Source organism: Trematomus bernacchii, unplaced genomic scaffold (assembly GCF_902827165.1).
Source record: "Trematomus bernacchii unplaced genomic scaffold, fTreBer1.1, whole genome shotgun sequence".
Taxonomy (NCBI): domain Eukaryota; kingdom Metazoa; phylum Chordata; class Actinopteri; order Perciformes; family Nototheniidae; genus Trematomus; species Trematomus bernacchii.
In genome coordinates, this window is record NW_022987973.1 from 21,199,326 (window position 1) to 21,218,993 (window position 19,668).

Consider the following 19,668-nt stretch of genomic DNA (forward strand, 5'->3'; position numbering starts at 1 on the left):
CAAGGACCAACATTGACAAAGTACTTATTGAAATCTTCAGCAACTGAGGTCATGTCATAAATTACTGTATCGTTTTTTGACAGAAAACTGTTTGGGTATTGTGCCTTTCCATTTCCTTTTTTAATAATGGTATTTAATACATTCCATGTGTTTTTAATGTTATTTTTGTTATCCTCCAATCATTTGTTGTAATGATCCATTTTGCTACATCGTATTATCTTTGTTAGTTTGTTTTTGTATTTTTGTTCAGCCTCTACTGATCTATTCTTTAAGAAGTCTTTATATAATTCATTTTTCGTTTTACATGCATTTAATATTCCCTTAGTGATCCATGGTTTTTCAGCATATTTTTGTTTCACTATTTTCTTTACACAAGGACAATGTTTTTCATACAGCCCTGATAGAATATGTAGAAATGATTCATAGGCTTCATTTACATACATACACTTTGTTCCAGTCTTGTTTAGATAATTCTTCTTTAAAAGAATTAACAGACTCTGGTGTTTTGTGTCTTGTAATTGTGACTGTTCTGGTGTCTTTTTTTATCCTAGTACAGTTCTGTATTGTTGCAAAGACTGGCAGGTGATCACTTGTGTCATTTATTAATATTCCACTTATTACTTTCCTATCCATAACATTTGTGAATATGTTGTCAATGAGTGTAGCACTGTGTGATGTTATTCTGGTTGGTCGTGTGATTGTAGGATATAAACTGTTGCTATACATATAATTAATAAATTCTGTAGTTGCATTGTGTTCTTGTGGGTTTAGCAAATCAATGTTAAAATCTCCACATACAAAGAGCATTTTCTTGCTGCTTGTGTAGTTATAAAGTTCAGCTAGCTTTTTCTCAAATGTGTCAATACATGATCCTGGTTTTCTATACACGCAGCTTATCAGAAGGTTTTTAGATTTTTTTCATTTCAATTTCTACTTTTATGCATTCCATAATGTTTTCTATAGCAAAAGACATATTACTGACAGGTTCTTGGTGAGTGAAACCAAGTTCAATCAAGACTTTTTAGATTCAGAGAGTCTGCTCATCAACACCATGCTGTGCGTTGTCTGTGTTGTCCAGGTGTGACTTACCTCTGAGGCAGCGGTCTCCTCTGATGGGTTCACCAGCACTACTGTCTCGAGGACGTCACTCTGATACTGGAGAATCCGCTGGCCTGCGGTAAACACAGTAAAAGGAAAAAAACGTAAGACTACACCAAGGCCAAATAATGATTGATGAGTAACAGAGGCCTCCTTCTGACTGGGTGAATATTGGTTTGTTTCTCTTATTACAGTATGAAATCCATAACGTTAAAAAAGTCATTGGTAGGATATAATCGCATAACCTAATAGATCAAATAAAAAAAACACAATATAGGGAATAGTTCAATATTTTACTAATGATGTTTCTTTTTCTTAATGAAGGTTTGATCAAAACCATACTCGTGTCTTCATATTGAAAATGAAACTAGTGCTGTGAGTGAGCCAAGAAAGAATTTGAGCATGTAAAACCCTGTAAAACCACCATGCATCATTTTATGTACAAATGTATCCACCACAATAAAACTTGTTGAGCTTAACACTTGCTGGTATGTAGCTCAATTTTATTTGACCTTCTGTTTTATGCTAAGCTCAACTACAGTAACGGCTGCTAGCTGGTTCAAGCTTCATATTTCAAGTATAAACATAAGAGTGGTATTGATCTTCTCATTTATATGCTATATGTTCGGAAAAAAACGTTAATTGGCAGTGTGTCGGATTTAGTGGCCTCTAACGGTAAGTTGGCAGATTGCAACCAAACTGAGTACGCTTCCAATCAAACCTCCTGTTTTAAGTGTGTTAAAGAACTAATACTCTCTCTAGAGGCAGAGTTTAGTTTGTCTGTTTTGGGCTTCTGTAGTATTATGGCGGTGCAACATTGCAGAGTCCATGAAAGAAGAGCCACTCCCTTTGTAGATATGAAGGGCTCATTCTATGCTAACGAAAACACAACGGTTCTCAGTTTAAGTTGATTATGTAATAAAAAATAAATCTAATAATGAATATCGTATTATATTTCTGTCAATAAATACCCATTAATAATGATCACTGGATCTTTCAGAGTGTAATGTCACATACAGGTGTAAATAATAATAAAACATTAGAAAAACATCTGCGTCCAGCGTCAATCAGAATCGTGAAAATGGCCCCATGATTGACGTTGTTAGAAATTCCGACAAAATGTTGGTCTAAGGAATGATTAAGTGAATGAGAAGTTATGTTGGCATGTCTGACTCATTGAAAGCCCAAATTAGAAGGAAAAACAATGTTTCCCATAATAAAAACATCCTATGACCACTTTCATTTAATGACAATACAACACCCTATCTTCAAGCATCTGTCCCACTGCAGAAGTGTCCTCAACCCCGCCCTGTCTCCTCTTTTGCTAACTAGCCATCTCCTTTCTCCACTGAACCTAACTAAAGCCCCCTAGACGAGTTTAATCCTGAAGCTCTTTTCATACACAATCGCAACAATAACGCAACAAAAATAAATCCCCCAGCCATAATCCTCATTGGCTGTTGCTATGGGGATGCTTCTATGGCTATTGCTGCTAGCTGAGTTACACTGACCCAGTCCTGGCTGAGGGAGACGCATTGCAGCATTTCTGTGAGAGGGAGGGGAGGCTCGTACTGCATGAGAGTATGCACGCAGCATCACATAGTATGAGAGGTGAAGGCGAGGGCCAAAGCGTAGCAGCAGCCGCATTATAAGCATGCAGGCGCTTCATCAGGGGATCTATTTTTAGCATGAAAGATGTTCTCTTCCTCCGCCTCAAAAATGTGAAGGAGCTGTCACATGGTGTTTGTGTCTCTTTCCCCTGCTGGAAGAGGAGGCAAGGGCAATGAGGGGTGGAACAATTCATTCAGCACTTGGGAGAGGAAATGACATCCCTTTTTTGTTCTGGGGTTATGTGTTAGGTCAGGGAAGCTTACATTCATAAACAGGTTGCAGGTACATAACACACTGGCAGCAGTGTCACTTTGCAATGTACCAGTTTTACAAGCATCCTGCGGAACGAATCAGAATTATGAGCTAATTTGTGCAAACAGCCAACGCTAGATCAGCAGCATGTTTACTGGGTAAACTCACTGGGGCCCAGTTTATGGATGCTGTTGTTTTACTGTCACATTTATCACTGAAATATGTTCACAATCTGAGTTTGTTCAGCTGCTGATCAAACAAGCAGAGTCGGACTGGTGGTTTCGGGTTGTTTCTTTTTAAATCTGAACCCTGGAGACTGTTTATGTAAAAATAACAACAGGCAGTTACTCTATGCAGCATGAATATTGTACTCTGAATGTGTTAACCCTTAAATGGTTTATGTTTCCTGAGGGATACAGTCATTTCACAGGCTGTGTCCATGTGTGAAAAAATGGGTGTTAGAACAATGTCTTTGCTCTGTAATATGGATGAGACATTGGTGTTAAATGGGTGTAATATGGGTCTAATAACACTCTTATATGGATGAAATAACAGAGTTATATGGGTGTAATAAGGGTGTATAAAAGTGTAATATGGGTGAAATAAAAAAAAATAGCAATACATTTTTCCAGAATATTTAAATCTGAATGCCCATTTAAGGGTTAACTTGTGCCGATAGAAAAAACAATGCCAATATTGGCATTCGGGTTTTTTTTTCTTCTTCTTAATATGTTGAGGAAGACTGGTTGCTCATTAGTATGGGATTCTGAACTATGCACATGCTTTATTGATGTGAATGTAAAAGACCAGCATTCATGTGAACTATGTTAAATATTAAACATTCACAATCCACATGTCGGCCTTACATTTGTGAGTTTTTTTGATGTCCTTACCATAGTTACCAGGTATGCTCTCAGGTGCCAGCTGATTGGCTCTCTATAATTGCTGACAGCTGCATTCAATCCCAGTCAGCAAACCATGTAGCAGAAAATGTTCACACTGTGGCTGTATCTCATGAATATTACTGGCAACATTAGAGGGAGCAACAATTTTGTTTTTTAAAAAGTTGCCGAGTCTGTAAACACCCCAATTCTGAGGTTGGATCATATCAATTGTACGGAAGACGATTAGGTCCACATGTGAATTTTCTTTTTATGAGATCTGAACAAAAGTTGTGTTTTTTATTTTGTTCTGTGATTAAAGTCAGAATACTTATTTCATCTAAAAAGAAAATTCACATGTGGACCTAATCCTTTTCTGTGACATTGAAATAAAAAAAGACTACTACCTAAATGTTGGACTAAAGTGTTTTCGGGGATTAATTGCATTGTTTGACTGCCCGAGTGCTATTTTAAACATTTACTAGGAGCATCAAAATATTCTTTATAAAGCAGGGCTACATCTGACAACCTTATTTCATGGAGGGCTGAGTGCCCTCACGGAGGAGCTTCACATTAACCGTATTTATTGTTATCTTATCTCTTTTAGTGCCTTTAACCGTTATGACATCAAATTAACTGGAGCACCGACAGCAGACAGAAAGACATCTGAAAGACTAAGTGCTGCTGGAAAGGAGACATGACGACCTTCGCATCGCGCTACAAGAAAGGAGAGCAGGTATTAACCTCTTTCGGTTAGACTCACTGTTCACCACGAGAGTCATAAAAGAAATCAAGTTAAAAAATAATTTCATCAAGTAAATGTCATGAATGGGAAAAACAGTACTTGTGTCAATCCAGTCATGATATGGGTTTGACCTATCGGTACACACCCATTTTCAGTGTTATCAGTGGTTATCGTGGCCATTGTAATGTGTCAAGCAGGACATACTACTCCTAATACATTGTGAAAAGGAAACTTAAAAATAAACATGGCAGATGCATATATATGACAAAGTATAAGCATCATTCTGCTGATGAAGACTTTTGGCACACTTCAAATCCCTGGAAAAAGCTAGAAAGTGGCTTTTGAGTTTGGATTTTCTTTTTTAAAGAGATTCTATATAGCTACAGTCCAGTATGTTAGCTGGCATCTATATAGCCGTAAGCCTGAAGCTGTTGAGTCCAAACTTTTCACTTCCATCATATCATCCACAGGCAAAACTGACCAGTCATCATTATCCAGTTGTTATAAAGGGAACAGTACAGGTTTTATACACCACTATAATCTCATGCCTGCTGTGCTTGAGTCACTTTATCCCTCGGAGCCAACAGGGCTGACAGTGTCACAGTTTTACTAGTATCCATCCTCCTCCAGTTAATCTTCCATTATTAGTCTGTTGTATTCAGCTAGATGAAGCATGAGCCACAGAAGCCCAGACTACATTTGTTTCCATGATAACAGTCTGAATGATGTGTGGGCACATGAGTGGTTTTACAGGAAATTGTCCTTGGAAAGCTTGAAATAGGAATGAGCAGAGCGAGGCGGTTAATAAGCTTCTCAGACATGCACAGCGTTTATATCAGTTGGCTGAAGTGGTAGTGTTTTGTCACAACGCAGAGATGCAGCAAGGAATTATGGGCCATGTGCACAGGAGGCACTGGAGGCCCCCTGATCATCTCATCTACACACAAACATGACTTTATCTTATTAAAAGCTCATTCATTGACACACCAGGGTTCTTCTTCATCAGCAGAATATTGCTTATACTTGTTCATGTATATGGATCTGACATGCAAGCTCAATGGTTAATACGACTTGAATCAGTTACAATTGAGATGAAGATCTTGAAGGATTTCTAAGGAAGTAAAATGCTTTCTCCAAAGAGGATAATGACTTCTTTATCTCTACTATGATTTATTCTCTCATACTTATTAGAAAATATCTAATAATTACAAAACGTTCTGTGTCTTTTCAATCATTTATTTTGATTTGAGTGTTCACCGTTTAGTTTAGGAAATGTTTAATGTTCAATTTTCCATTTCTCTTCATGAAAAAGATTGTGTATTCGATCATAGAATGTACTTTTGCCTCAACTTATAAAAGCTAACTGGAAAAAATAAGTCCTTGAACTGCTGTGAAAGAAGTATTGTAAATCAAAATGAAAAATGTTTTTAAATCTAGATACCCCATTACAATTTGACAACGCCATCCTTAGAAAAATTGACATGATCAAGAGCCTCGGAAGAGCTACTAAATTGACCTTGCGTTTGATTTGGAAACCTTTGAGACTTTCGGTGTCTTATATTACTATATGACCGCACACAATCTGGTACATTTGTTTTGTTTCACCGAGCTTTACAAAGTAAGATGGTGCAGAAGAAAAGCTTCCCTCTCTGAAAATCAAAGTGAGATGTCTGAGAGTGAGTGGGAGTTTCATAGCATTAAGGAATTAATGAAAAGCACAGTGAGCCCACACACTCGTGCCTCTGGTGCATGATGGGAAGCGGTGTGCAGCCGGCTGCGACACATTCTCTGCCCATTCACTGCCACAGCTTCATGCTGTCACGCTACCTGAGGTCCAAAGAGATGTCAGAGGTGTGTTTGTGGATGTTTGTGTAGTAAAGTAGAACATGTCCCATGTATGTCACTCTGTATGACCCCACATCCTCTTATTGTTTACCCACAGAGGTTAAAAATACAACAGGAAAATATGTCCGGTGGTGGTTTTCAGCATTTTCACTGCTCATATATTATATAAAGTCAGACAGAGGAAGCGCTGACTCTGGACACATTCAGACATATTCTTAAGCGAGGACACTCCACCTACCTCCATTTAAAGGTGGGGTAGGTAATTCACTTCAGTAACACTTTATGTTATATTCCATGGAATGCTCTTAACATCCCGATAGCAATGAATACATTAAATGCTTTGACAATAAATACATACAAAAATGTCATCTGTGGAAGCCGTGGCGCCGTAAAAAGCACGACCAATCATTTTAGCCGGCTAAAATAACTGGATGGCCTACCTGCCTGTCAGCCTTCCATCTGTGCACAAACTTATCTCGTGCCCTCATTGGTCATGTGCGCGTTCGTGTGTGTTGGAGGAGGGGCTCTGTAAGGAAGTCTGAAGGAAGAGGCAGATTTTTTTCGGCTGCGTACTTTCAAATTCTAGCGCACTCGAGCTGGTTTCTCCATTCTTACCTACCCTACCTTTAACAATGTACTGATATTGTAAGATATCTCAAATAAATAACTTTTACACAACACAACTCTTTTAACCTTATATAAAAAGTAAGGGATGATTTCAAAGCCCACCTGTTGTAGTCAAATTGAGTCAAGCTATTCAAAAATAAAGTGTCCTCAGAAGCTCAAAGAACAAGAACAAACTAATAAGGGGCTGTTTCTGTGTTACGGCAGGTTGCTGCTTGTCCGGTTTCCAGCTGGCATCAGCTTTTGTTCATTACAAGTTAGTTTATATTGAGTGGCAGCATGGTCAATTATATCTTTCCTTTTATGACACAGCAGTAAGATGGCCTCCTTATGACTGGTCTGACTCATCCAGAGGGCTATTAGTCAAAGCAGGGAATGTGAATATAATGAGCTAGGTAATTGGCACTCTTTGGCCGTACTGTAATTATTGCTAATGGAGTGATTATTATAAAATTAAGGTTGTAAACATAATTTAGGAGAAACTTTGTCTATAAATGCTTAAATTCACACTTTAGCCACGCTACCAACGTATAGCTCGGTGGATTATTAGTTAGTTGTAGCCTATAGTATCTCAACAACTATTGGATAGATTGCGATAAACATGTTTCCCTCATGAAGACGCTACTGATTTTGGCAACCCTCTGACTTTATGCAGCGTCACCAACTGTTAAAAATGTTGACCTGTCCAACTCTTAATAGTATGTATATCTTATGGTAATCAGTTATTTTGTAGGCCAATAGCTGTCATTTGACACGCATGCTAACTGTCCGATTAGCTTTCTACACTTAGATTCCAATGTTATCTTTTGGAAAATTGGTGGCAGCAGAAGTAGCTTTATAGTCCACACAAGTCAAGATGATATTGTGAACATGTCGGCAAACTGTTTTCTACCTACACATTTTGACCTGTGCTTTTCACCACTTGATCTCTGTCAAGTTATTCGGTTTTTAATCTCCCTAACATCTGAGAAACACATCTGTCTCTTAAGATACCAACTGATCTGCTCACAAGCTACATGCTAATTGTGTCTGTCTGCTAAGCTGTATAATTCATCATAAATCTCTTACGGTTTGTCTCTGTTAGTTTTTACATGACATGCAGTTACTGTACTTGATTCAATGTTAATATAACAAGACACTACAGCCATGCTAGGTGCTTTAGATTAATGTAGAGGTCTGCATGCTAATACGCATACAACGGCAATGCTAACACGCTGAGCAGGTGTCATGTTTACCGTCTGACTTTAGAGTATTAGCAAGCAAAGCATTACCTATAATGTTATTTGTTTAGCAAGTATTTAGCCTTAAAAGGTATTAGAGAGATATGAGTTTTGTATAAAAGTAAACTCCCCAATAGTTTTCAAGACATCTCACTTTAAAGGCACATATGTCAAGCTCATGGTAGCACTAGAGGTAATGTCAAGTGGGATTTAATCCTTTTGAAAACAAAAATGTCTTGCAAAATGTGCCGCAATCCACCCAATAGCTGTTGAGATATTCCGGTCTGGACCAACGCCTGTGTTGTTGGAGGTTTACAGAGAAGTTCAATGTTACAGTTTTGTGATGCTTCATCGCTTCCAGATCGGAAACACCAACTGTGTGTTACTGAAGCAGAAGTAAGGTTTGCCTTAGGGGCCACAGACCGTGTGGGGTAACATGATTTATGTAGGTTAATCACTGTTTACTGTCCTGGTTCATCAATTAACACCTCGCCCATCAGACTTAAACTAGCTCAGTGCGCTGAAGCTACTGTGAAATGAAACATAAAAAAAGAATCATGACTCCAAGCAACAGTAACCGAGTTAAGGATAAAACAAGGCAGTGTACATTTCCTTAGAGGAACATCACTGTGGCATGCAGGTGATTTGTACCTGCTGCTTTCACCCTCAGATGTATTAACACTGATGCAGCTCTCAGGGTGAGCCTGTACCACATCTAATTTAGGTGGACATATTCATAGATATAGGAAGATGTTGCGTAGTTGTAGTGTTGCTGAAGATCTTATGTACATCATTATTTCCACGCTGTTTCACACTTACTCCTCGAAAGACGTCATAACTGGTCTAAGTGTTGATTGGTTTTCTTCAGACAAGCTGCTGTAATCCCATCAGAGTATTTTAATATATGTATCAGTGTAGAAATGTGGGCTCAGTGAAATCAAGCAGACAGACATAGATATTTCTGACACAGACATGGATCGTATAACAGCACAAACCTAATGCCTTTTTAGGGTCTTTGAGGACATCTACAGCTCAGTCGTTGGTAGCTATATTAATTGTCCTTAATGTTTCATGTCCCGTAATCAGATAACTGACAGAATGTGTTCTGTTTTTGTCAGTTACTCAAAGTGTGAAAGTGTTCTTTTTAGTCTTTTTCAACATTTCTTCTATTTCTGTTTGCTGAATGACTTGGAAAAACATGAACAAGCCCATCACTTCTGGTGGAAGATGCCTGATTTGATGTGTTGGAGTTAGTGGTTTGGACCAGTTTTCCCCATCAATACACAATTAACACTATGGTGAGTCTTTTTGAGTAGACTTATTTGCAGTAAATCAAATCCAATCACTGAGATTATTTTTTCCTGTTAGCGTTCCATGATTTATTAGCTAACTCACTTTTGGATTTTGAATCAATTTGGATACATAAAGCAATTATATTGTGGTGTTTCTAATAGCAGGGTATATGCAGGAATCAAATGTCTAAGGTAATACCTTTTAAGACCTTTTTTAAGACCCTTTCCATACATTTTAAGACCTCATCGCCACTTCGAGTTTTAACCGGTTACCTTGGCGACACACTTTACCTCACATTTACTATATACAGTATTGATTGTCCTTCCTCCTTATCTTCCAACCATTTGGACGCAAACTTGCATTTCCCCATAACGATGTTGTTTAACAACCGGCGTAAACGGACCTTCGCGCGCTATCAAGCAGTGAGCGTGCGATGTCCTGTTCAGATGACGTCAAATCCAACGGGATGCCATAAATAAACTACACAGAATCACACTACACACCTACGCAATGATTACATTCAGGCAAACTGTAGAATACAACCTCTTTGGACAATTTATATACTTATTGAAAACAAGCTACAAAATGTAATACCTTGGAAAATGCCTTTTAATAGGCTTCATTTTCGCTAAATTGATTTATCAACTTTTAATACTTTTTAAGACCCCGCGGACACCCTGAATAATGACTCAATAATTACACACTACTCATGTAGAATTCATGTAATGGCCATTAGGGTTCAAGGCTTATTTCTGTGCTATTAAAGGGGACCTATCATGCAAAATGCACTTTTGTACGTCTTTTATACATGAATATGTGTCCCCGGTGTTCCAGGGAACTCACCAAGTGTCAGAAAACACAACCCTCTCTATTTTCCTCCATACCCAAATCTCTAAAAAAAGGGGCTGCAACGGATCTGATACAGACTGATCCAGATGTCAACACTTCTATGTCGTCACAGAAGTGGCGCTACGGCTATTGGGCCAACTCTCCACCTATCAGGGGAATGTGGGGTTGGGCCACGGCCGGCCATTGCCGCTCGAAAGCGCTGGAGACGCTGTAGTACATATGCCAGGCCTGTAAGTGGCGCTGTAGTCTGCCACAAAAGCAGCGAAGAAGACTTCCCGCCCATAGTTACCATGGTTACCCTTCTGTTTATTCTCCAGCTTTTTTTCTCCCTCCCCGAGGCAAGCGTTTGCTCCTGCTGCTTTAATTCAATGCAATCCCTCCCCGTCGAGGCAAGCACTGTAATTCTCTCCGGTTAGTCCACCAGCAGATGACAAACACCCACCTCTCCGCCTCTTCCAAGGATCGAGGGGACCGTGCGGTAGAGTTTCAGTTTCAGTTTCTTTCGCCGGTCAAGATGTCCGTTAAAGTTTAAATCTTCCGGACAAAATTAGAAAAGTGCCGGTCAAAGGTCTTCTTTGTTATTTATTGAGCTTTAAAACAAATGAATAACAACTCTATATAATAAAACACCCAGCCCAGCAGCTGATCAGAGCATGTCTCACCTCTCCTGCAGGGGGGTGTGGTCAGCAGAATCAGACCCGTAGACAGCAAACAGCACATAGAGCTAAATGAGGCATGGCTAAAATGCATGATCTGTTTGGTATTTTGAAAACAGAAACGTATAAATATACCTTATATAGGTATGGCCCTACAATATATCATTTAAATATAGCATGATAGGTCCACTTTAAATGTTCCAAACTGACCAAAGAAAATGAAAATAGTTAATATGTAAAGAGGATTGCACGTACTCTAATTTAATTTATGGAGACAACCCTGTGTGATCCTTTAATAATGCTCTACTGGAATGAAATATTTTATTCAAAGTTTAACCTATGTCTCTTTGTTTGGATAATATCACTAGTAGGGCCCCTGCTCTCATTCTGTATTCACAATACTGAAGGACCATTTAGAAGAGAACTACTTGAACACAAACACGTCTAAATAAATGAGTTTTAATGCCGTGTTTTGTTAGAAAGGTGCACTCAGGACAGTTTGAAGGTGATCCATTAAAAAGTGTGTGTGTGTGGTGGGGGGGGGGGGGGGATACAGCTCCAGTGTGAACAGATACAGATCAGACTGTAATTACAGCTCACAGCAGGCACAACCCAGAGCTGGTCTCTGTGAAAGCTACTTTCACCCCAAATCTGCTGTAATAGCATAGCATACAGGCCAGTGAGACACCATATGCTATGTTGTTTCTTGCACTATCAATTGCTGCAAAAATAAACCTTGCCTCAGGTAACCAAGAAACTGATTTTATTAGCGGCAGCAAAAATCAATTAGCACCGCCAACACTGAATGTTAAATATCATTGCACATATTTACTGTTAGTTGCCGGGCTATATGCAGCTTCTTACAGCAAGGGCTGGTGTTTCTCTATACTCATCTTATTGTTCCTAAATCCCATGATGACCAAACTAAAAAACATGTTGGTCTTTATAAGCAACTGCTTAACAAGCCAATCACCAATATGCTGTATATACAGTAACAGCGGAGTGAGTCTTCACTGGCTTTAGGACATGATTCGATAACGATTCTCGAAGCATCTCGAGATATAACATCCAATTTTCCATATTTCTGAACATGACCACTTTTTTTCATCAATTAATGCAACTGTTGCTACAGGAAATTAACTATAAGACATGTTATGACTCTGTTGTGGCATCAGCCATTTTCTATGGTGTGGCCTGCTGGGGCAGCAGCATCTCGGCTGCTGACAGGAAGAGACGGAACAGACTGGTAAGGAAGGCCAGCTCTGTCCTGGGGAGTCCTCTGGACACTGTGGAGGTGGTGGGAGACAGGAGAATGGCAGCCAAGCTGTCCTCCCTGCTGGACAATGTGTCCCACCCCCTCCAGGACACCCTGTCCTCACTGTGCAGCTCCTTCAGCGACAGGCTGCTGCACCCCCGCTGTCTCACGGAGAGATACCGCAGGTCCTTCCTTCCTGCAGCGGTCAGACTGTACAACCAGCACAGCCCCTAGTAGACCCCCCCTCCCCCACACACACAACAATACAGACTATATCACCCCTTGCTGCTAAATACCAATCAACTATGTGCAATATATATATGTGCAATATATATATTCCGTTAATAACTGTGCAATATATACCTGCCTGCTAAATCCTAAGAACTGTTACAGGATGTGTATTTTGTAAATTGTGTAACTTTTTATTTTGTATTATATAATGCATGTAACATATGTAACATTAAGCTGTTTGTGGCTCTTTTCTGCTGTAACAACGTAAATGTCCCCTCTGTGGGACTAATAAAGGTATTCTGATTCTGATTCTGATATAATCTAAAACCTTTTCTCCAAAATCTACTTTTGTAGGCTATCACTTATGTGAAAATATATAACGTAAAAATGTTAGAAACTATAAATTAATTTGATTTTGAATGTAGGTCTCATTATATTTTCAAACTCAGGATTACACTTTGTCACTGCAGAGATGCAGAATCGTCCATGTCCGCATTGGGATGCGAATTAGAATCAATATTATTTTTGCACGTGTAATGAATATTCAGGCACTCTTTGCCAAAAAGAAGAGCAATTTATTTCAAGCGTACTGACCCATTTAGTACAAGGGGTACTAAACACCCGTAGGTGTAAAGATTACACAGATTTTGTTGTGTGTAGTTGGATGTTAAAGCTATAGAAATACAGTTATGCTCTGCAAGAACAGAAATAAGGGATAGACTTCCAGTACATCAGTGTTAAATGATGGAAAGTCTTCTCTCTCAAGTATTAGCAGCTCTTTTCTGATTTGATATCATCCCACCGATGGAGTGAATATAACCCCATTCAGCAGGGGACCACTCCTCTACTGTACCAGCATAAACCTATCCTTGTTGCTGGGCATCCGTCTCCTCCACGCTCCACCCTGCTGATCCTGCTGAGCTCAGCACTCTGCCTTTACCCGCCCTGAGGCATTATGGGAGTTCACAGAGCACACTACAGGGTAGTGTGTGTGGCGGGAGGTGGTGGGGGAGTTTCTAAAGGAGAATCTAATAATAAAGTGCATTCAGTTAGACATTATGAAACACGGTCCTTCAGAAGCACTGTTGCAGAGGACCCGAGCAGCCTGTGTGTCCACATGTTCAGTCTCTGAGAGAGGACGCCGACTCAAGGACATTTCAAAGACAGCTTCCAGTAGTGATGATAAACCACCAGCTGGGTAAACTGGTGGATGTATTACAACAGGAGTAGGGCTGCAGCTAACCAATATTGACATGTTTTTATTTGCAAACTAATTGTTACATTGATAAAATCTTCATCTTCAAATAAATTGTTTTTGTCCCAACCAATAGAAGTATGAAGACGATCAGCCAATCAACAGGCAACGATTTTGGACCATTCTGTTCGAGTTTCTCTAATGTGAGCATATATTATGCAATGATAATCTAAATTTGGGTGTTGGATTGATGGTCTGAATATTTAAGCCGCTTTTCACTAGTTGCTGATATTTTATATAAAATGTCATGTATTTTAATTAAAGGTGGGGTATGTAAGTTTGAGAAACCGGCTCGAGATACACTTTTTGTTATATTCCATGGAATGCTCTTAACATCCCGATAGCAATGAATATCTTAAGTGCTTTGACAAAAAATCCATAAAAAAATGTCATCTGTGGAAGCCGTAGTACTGTAAAAAGCACAACCAATCATTTTAGCCGGCCCGGCTAAAATAACTGGATGGCCTACCTGCCTGTCAGCCTTCCATCTCGTGCACAAATTTATCTCGTGCCCTCATTGGTCATGTGCGCGTTCGTGTGTGTTGGAGGAGGGGCTCTGTAAGGAAGTGGCAGATTTGTTCCGGCTGTGTATTTTCACATTCTAGCGCACTCGAGCTGGTTTCTCCAAAATTACCTACCCTACCTTTAATCAATAAAAATGAAATGTGTAGGAGGAGCCCTAAATAGTTGTCATCTTTTCCTGTTTTTAAAAGCTGCTTTACAGTAAAGTAATGTGTTTAATTTACAAGACTGTTCCATATGTTCTAATATTTTCCCACTTATTTCATCAAAAACTCTCAATGTGTTCATATTTTGAGAGAGTACAAACAGCCAACCCTGCAATATTGTTGCAATAAGGCTTTTGAGGTATTTAATCAAATATATTGTGCTATTTGATTTTCCCCATAAGGCCCCACCAAAGGCTGTTACCTGTTTAAAAACTAAAGATGCCTTCAATGTGATTTCAGCAATTAGTAAAGGTTTATTTTTTATTCTTTTGTAAAACGACTAGTTGATTAATCAATAAGATGTTTCATCTCTCCTGAAGCTGTCGCCTTGGGTGTGTAAATACTGTATTACTGGGATTGGCACTTTTCACAATTGAATGACATCTTATGGACCTATTGATCAATTGTTGATCAAAAAAGTGTTAGCTGCAGCAACAGTCCAAAGGTATTGCATTTCATTAATATAAATAGGTTGACCATTCGTGAATCAACAATAACGTATGTATTTCTGTACAAGCCATCTCAGGGAAACCTTACATGTCCATTTTGTACATAAAACACCAAAGAAATAACGCTTTCTGCCTTGCGTGCCACTAGATGAAACATCTGCAAGTCGTCAGTGTGCTTTTCTATTTTTAGAATTTTTTTTGTCTAGCCTGTTGCATAAATTAAGGGTTATTCAGAGAGTGAAGTGTAATCCAGCACATCCCTACACAGGTTGCAGATGAACCGACCAGCTGCTGCGGCCCGACCACAGGCTCAGCCCCACAGTCAGCGAGGCTCAGCTGTTGCCTTCAGGTCAGAAGATGCTTTTTTCCCCATCTAAAAAATCAGGTCAGCCCAATTGACTTGACTGAATTGAGGGCAGCTGACAACTGAACATAAACTGTGGGTTTAAAGCGTGGGCAGGAGTCAAGAAGCTAAAGGCCTACCTTAGCTCCAAACGGTATCCTGCATTATCATCCTTTATGAAAAGAAGATAATTAAGCAATGCCAGAAAGAGCTGTGGCTTAAAGTGACATGGCCTCTATATTATTTTTATTTTTTTAGGGATTTAACAACCTAGGGAGGAGTTGACATTCTTCCTACAATTGCACATATTGACTCGATAATTTGAGATTAGTAAAAAACAAGGGATTTCGTAGAATTACATCCCTGGCATTGTGAAAAACGCTTTAAACAATCATTTAACTCAATAAATAGAAAAATCCCATTAACAGGAAATATAGTTTAAGATATAAATAGAAAAGAGGGTAGGCTATCATTTATCTTTTCTGGTGGCTAAATCATGTGAGATTGTGCTGGGAGCAATCAGAACTCATGACCTCCTAAAATCCTGGCCATTGCCTCAACAGCATACCATAAAGTACAGTGTAGTGTGTGACATAATTACATAAATGCACCATAGCATGTCTATATAAACTACTATTGGAGCATTTTAGGAGCAAATTTAAAAAATGAGGCTCTTCGTCAACAGGACATGTAAACGATATGAAATTAGATTCTTAATCATGTTACTTACATCATATGAAGGCTAGTTAATACACGACCACAGCAAACACCAATCCTAACACGATTCCTCACATACAGTTAATGTCAATATAAAAAATGCATGCATTCCTCTACCAGTGCATTGCGCTCCAGATTAACGATGCGGTGTTATAAAACAAGCAGCCTCTCCAGAACATTCTCCAGTCTATCGCCGCCCGTCTCTAACATTCCTATAACATCACCTTCCGGTCGAAAAGAGGCGCACATCCACCGCCTCGTCTGCTGGATGTCAGGCTGTCTAACGCGGGAATAAAGTGTGTGTCTTACCGTCAGTGGTGTGGATGGAGCAGAGGGAGGGGCGGTGCTGCTGCTGCTGCGGATGCGGATGAGGATGAAGCAGGGTCGGCCTGCAGCTCCACACCTACACTGTGCTAGCCGTGCTGCATTCAGGAGCCCCTCGTACACTACCGTTTCCGATATAGTAAAGGGATCGAGCAGCATTCACATGAATCAGAAAAGAGCTCTCGTCTTTTTTTAGGTCAACTTCTCTTCAAGATAACATGAAGAATTAATATTTGAGGAATACATCTATTAATATGTTTGAAACAGGGCCGCAGCCTGGATTTGAGAAATAGTAAGGGCATGAGACCCCTATCACACCCCTCACTGAATGAACAGCATGGAACAAAAAAATAAGTCTTTAGATGTGTTTGTTGTTAACTTGGATTTTTCATATTTTTATTCCACAATTCTAATTTCTCATTGGAGTTTCAAACCCCCCTCCAAACTGCCAGAAGTCAAATGGTTCTGTCAACAGGAAGTGGTCAAGTCATGATTTACTGATCTGTGGGAACAATATATAATTCACAGCCTGAAATTGCATTACATTGTACCTATATTTTAGGTTAATGTATACACCCTTCTTCCCTAATGCCTAAAGTGCCGTGCACCTGCTTTAAATACCGGTGTGAATTTGATCATTAGCTTGCTAGGGAACATTAGTTGCGGTCTCATAAAAATGTAAATCAGATAACCAGGTATGCTAAACAAGAACTAATAATCACCTGCAGCACGGTAGCAGCTGCAACGAAAGACTTGGCCTTGTGCGCTGCCTGAATTATTAAATGTTTGGCCACTACTGAAATATCATGTGCAAGAACAAACTGTGGCCTCAATGTTTTTCTTTCTTGTTACAGAGTGAAGCCTTCTGTTATTTATATTTTCTACTTCTTTGCTTAAAAAATCTGTCAGATTTATAAAAGCTAAGTCTAAAAATACTCTAATAAGTCAGACTGATGCATTTGCCGTCAAATATGTAATTTTTCAAAATATTAGTCTAAATTATTACCAATTACATCAACCCTTGGCCTCTTATAACTCTCAAAAAATCAACTCTCTGAAATCTGAAAACTATTTAACCCTTGTAAAATCTCCAAAGTTTCATTATGTGTTTTTTATTTTATGTGTAAATGTAGAAATGGTGTACCTTTTTAAAAAGACCTATTGTGTACCTATGAAATTAAGGTACACAATTGTTACCAGATGTACAAGACTGCTGATGATAAGGTACAAATGAAAGGGTACAAACTTGTACCAAAGGTAAAGGGTACAAAAGCTGTACCTTTGAGGGTACTGCCCCAGTGATGAGCCATTGTACCCCTAAAGGTAAAAAGGTGTACTTTATATTCTCAGAGTGTGGATGGCCTTCAACCATTATTTTGATATCATAAATAGATACACAATAGCATGTGGCTGTAAAGCTGTAATTATCCATTGCCTTTTGACTACAGGGGTAGAAGAACCAACCACTTCAGGTTTACTGTGGAGGTGGATGCTGTGCTAGCATATCTGGACCACTAAAGTCAGATATTTTCGTTGAGTGGGAAGTTGTCTGTTCTGGGAACGGGACTTTTCAAACAGCTGTGAGTCAAACAGCAGCTGCTGGGCGGGACAGACACAAACTAAAATAGGCCGTTAGCTTTGCCAACCTGACCCACTATAAACCATGAATCACAACATTTCACTAACAGAAAGACTGATGCTAATTCAGAGAGGTTGATGACAGTGTTTCATTGTTCAATGTTACCCTCCCTGTCAGAAGTAGTCTAGACATTTATCATTTTGTTTCTTAAATAACTTGTTTTTTTTGGGATCACACAGAAAATGATTTCCTTTGATACAGAAATAGCTCTAACTGTCATTAATAGACTTTAAGATTGCTGAAAAAAGTTTCACCCTTCAGGTCTGATTGTAAAAAGCCATTTAAAAAGAGCGTCACATTTTATCCGCCTCTTTAAAAAGCCTCTTAGTGAAACTCAAATCTATCATATCAACCCTGATGAAGCAGCACTGATGCAGCATCATCTCAGATGACCGGCAGTCTCCTCTAAATGTCAGACAGCTGTTAGCCATGCAGCTCGGTGCCCGGCCTGCCGCACCCTTCTCTCCAGACGTGCTCTTTTTCTCTCCCCTGAATGTCTCATGTATGCCTGCCCACCTCTCCTCCCTCCTCCACCCCTTACATCACTCTCAGTTCTCTCACACATTGAAGTATGCACGCACGCACACGCACACACACACACACACACACACACACACACACACACACACACACACACACACACACACACACACACACACTCACACATAAAAAAACACACTGGTCAAGGTCACGTATTTCTGAAAATATTGTGCAGTACTTCCACCATGGTGCTTCACACTTGAGCACATCTATTCTCTTTGACACAAGCTTTATATAGAAGGTGGCAGCTCTAATTTACCAAACCTGAGCTGTTAAAATGTGTGGGCAAGTTTGGGTTTATAACCAAGTTAAGAAACATGTAAATAGGCCTACTAGTATTTACTAATGTCACACACATTTATGATTAAGGCTTTCCTTGGGTCAATCAGGGACAAGATACACCCTCTCTTACAAGTCTTATTAATGTTCACAAATGTTCTAAAAACTGCTTCAGAAGAAGCTTCAATTGTCGTAATGCCAGCAGTTTGTGGGTGGTAATGTCAGTCAGTCCACCACTATCGTCTATACTGTAAATATGACTAAGTGGATTGCCACAAAATGTCGTCTAGCATCCCAACATAATGTTATCATTACACCTGCTTATAATCCGTTTGTTTGCATGTTCTGTTGAGCATAGACTTTATCTTTTAGCTTTAGCATTAGCTTTTAGCATTTCGCTCAAAGCATCGCTATGCCTAAGTACAGCATAACAGAGCTGCTAGCATGACTGCACTTGTTTAAACTTTAAAGGTAGCCTGTGCAAAGGTGTTGATTTACTTTTAAGTCCTCCTCAGACCTGTTAAGGTAGATTTTAAGTTGTGAATCATGGGCATTCATGTTTCCTAGCTTGCAATCTTCTCCATGCGTTTTTTAAAGGTTTTTTTGCACCTTACTGCCATCATGTGTCAATCAGCTGAATAGTGAAACAGGGAGTGTGGATAATTTAATGGAAACAGGATCTTCTTGTAAAAAACATTTAAATGTATCGCGAGTAGTGGTCATAACACCATACCGGCCTTTAATCATTATTCCCCCATTCATCCAAACTGATTTAGATTACTTTCTGCAAATATAAAATCCTATCAGTACATCAAAATCAAGGGTTTATATGTA

General features: G+C 39.3%; 1 protein-coding gene across 4 annotated transcripts in view; it reads right to left on the bottom strand.

Moving 5' to 3' along the window:
- Positions 1 to 19,668, bottom strand: part of map1aa (microtubule-associated protein 1Aa) — a 48,374-nt gene that overhangs the window by 16,786 nt on the left and 11,920 nt on the right. The window contains exons 1-2 of one of the 4 annotated variants that reach the window (XM_034116597.1): positions 16,362 to 16,435; positions 1,090 to 1,172 (exon numbers count right to left, since the gene is read on the bottom strand). Coding sequence is in view for 2 of the 4 variants with exons in the window: in XM_034116595.1 (XP_033972486.1) it covers positions 1,090 to 1,172; positions 16,277 to 16,301 (108 nt within the window). In the remaining 2 variants the exon portion in view is untranslated. Of the gene's footprint in view, positions 1 to 1,089; positions 1,173 to 16,169; positions 16,322 to 16,361; positions 16,436 to 19,668 lie in introns of those variants that run through there. The other 3 variants (XM_034116595.1, XM_034116596.1, XM_034116594.1) reach the window with 3 other exon arrangements.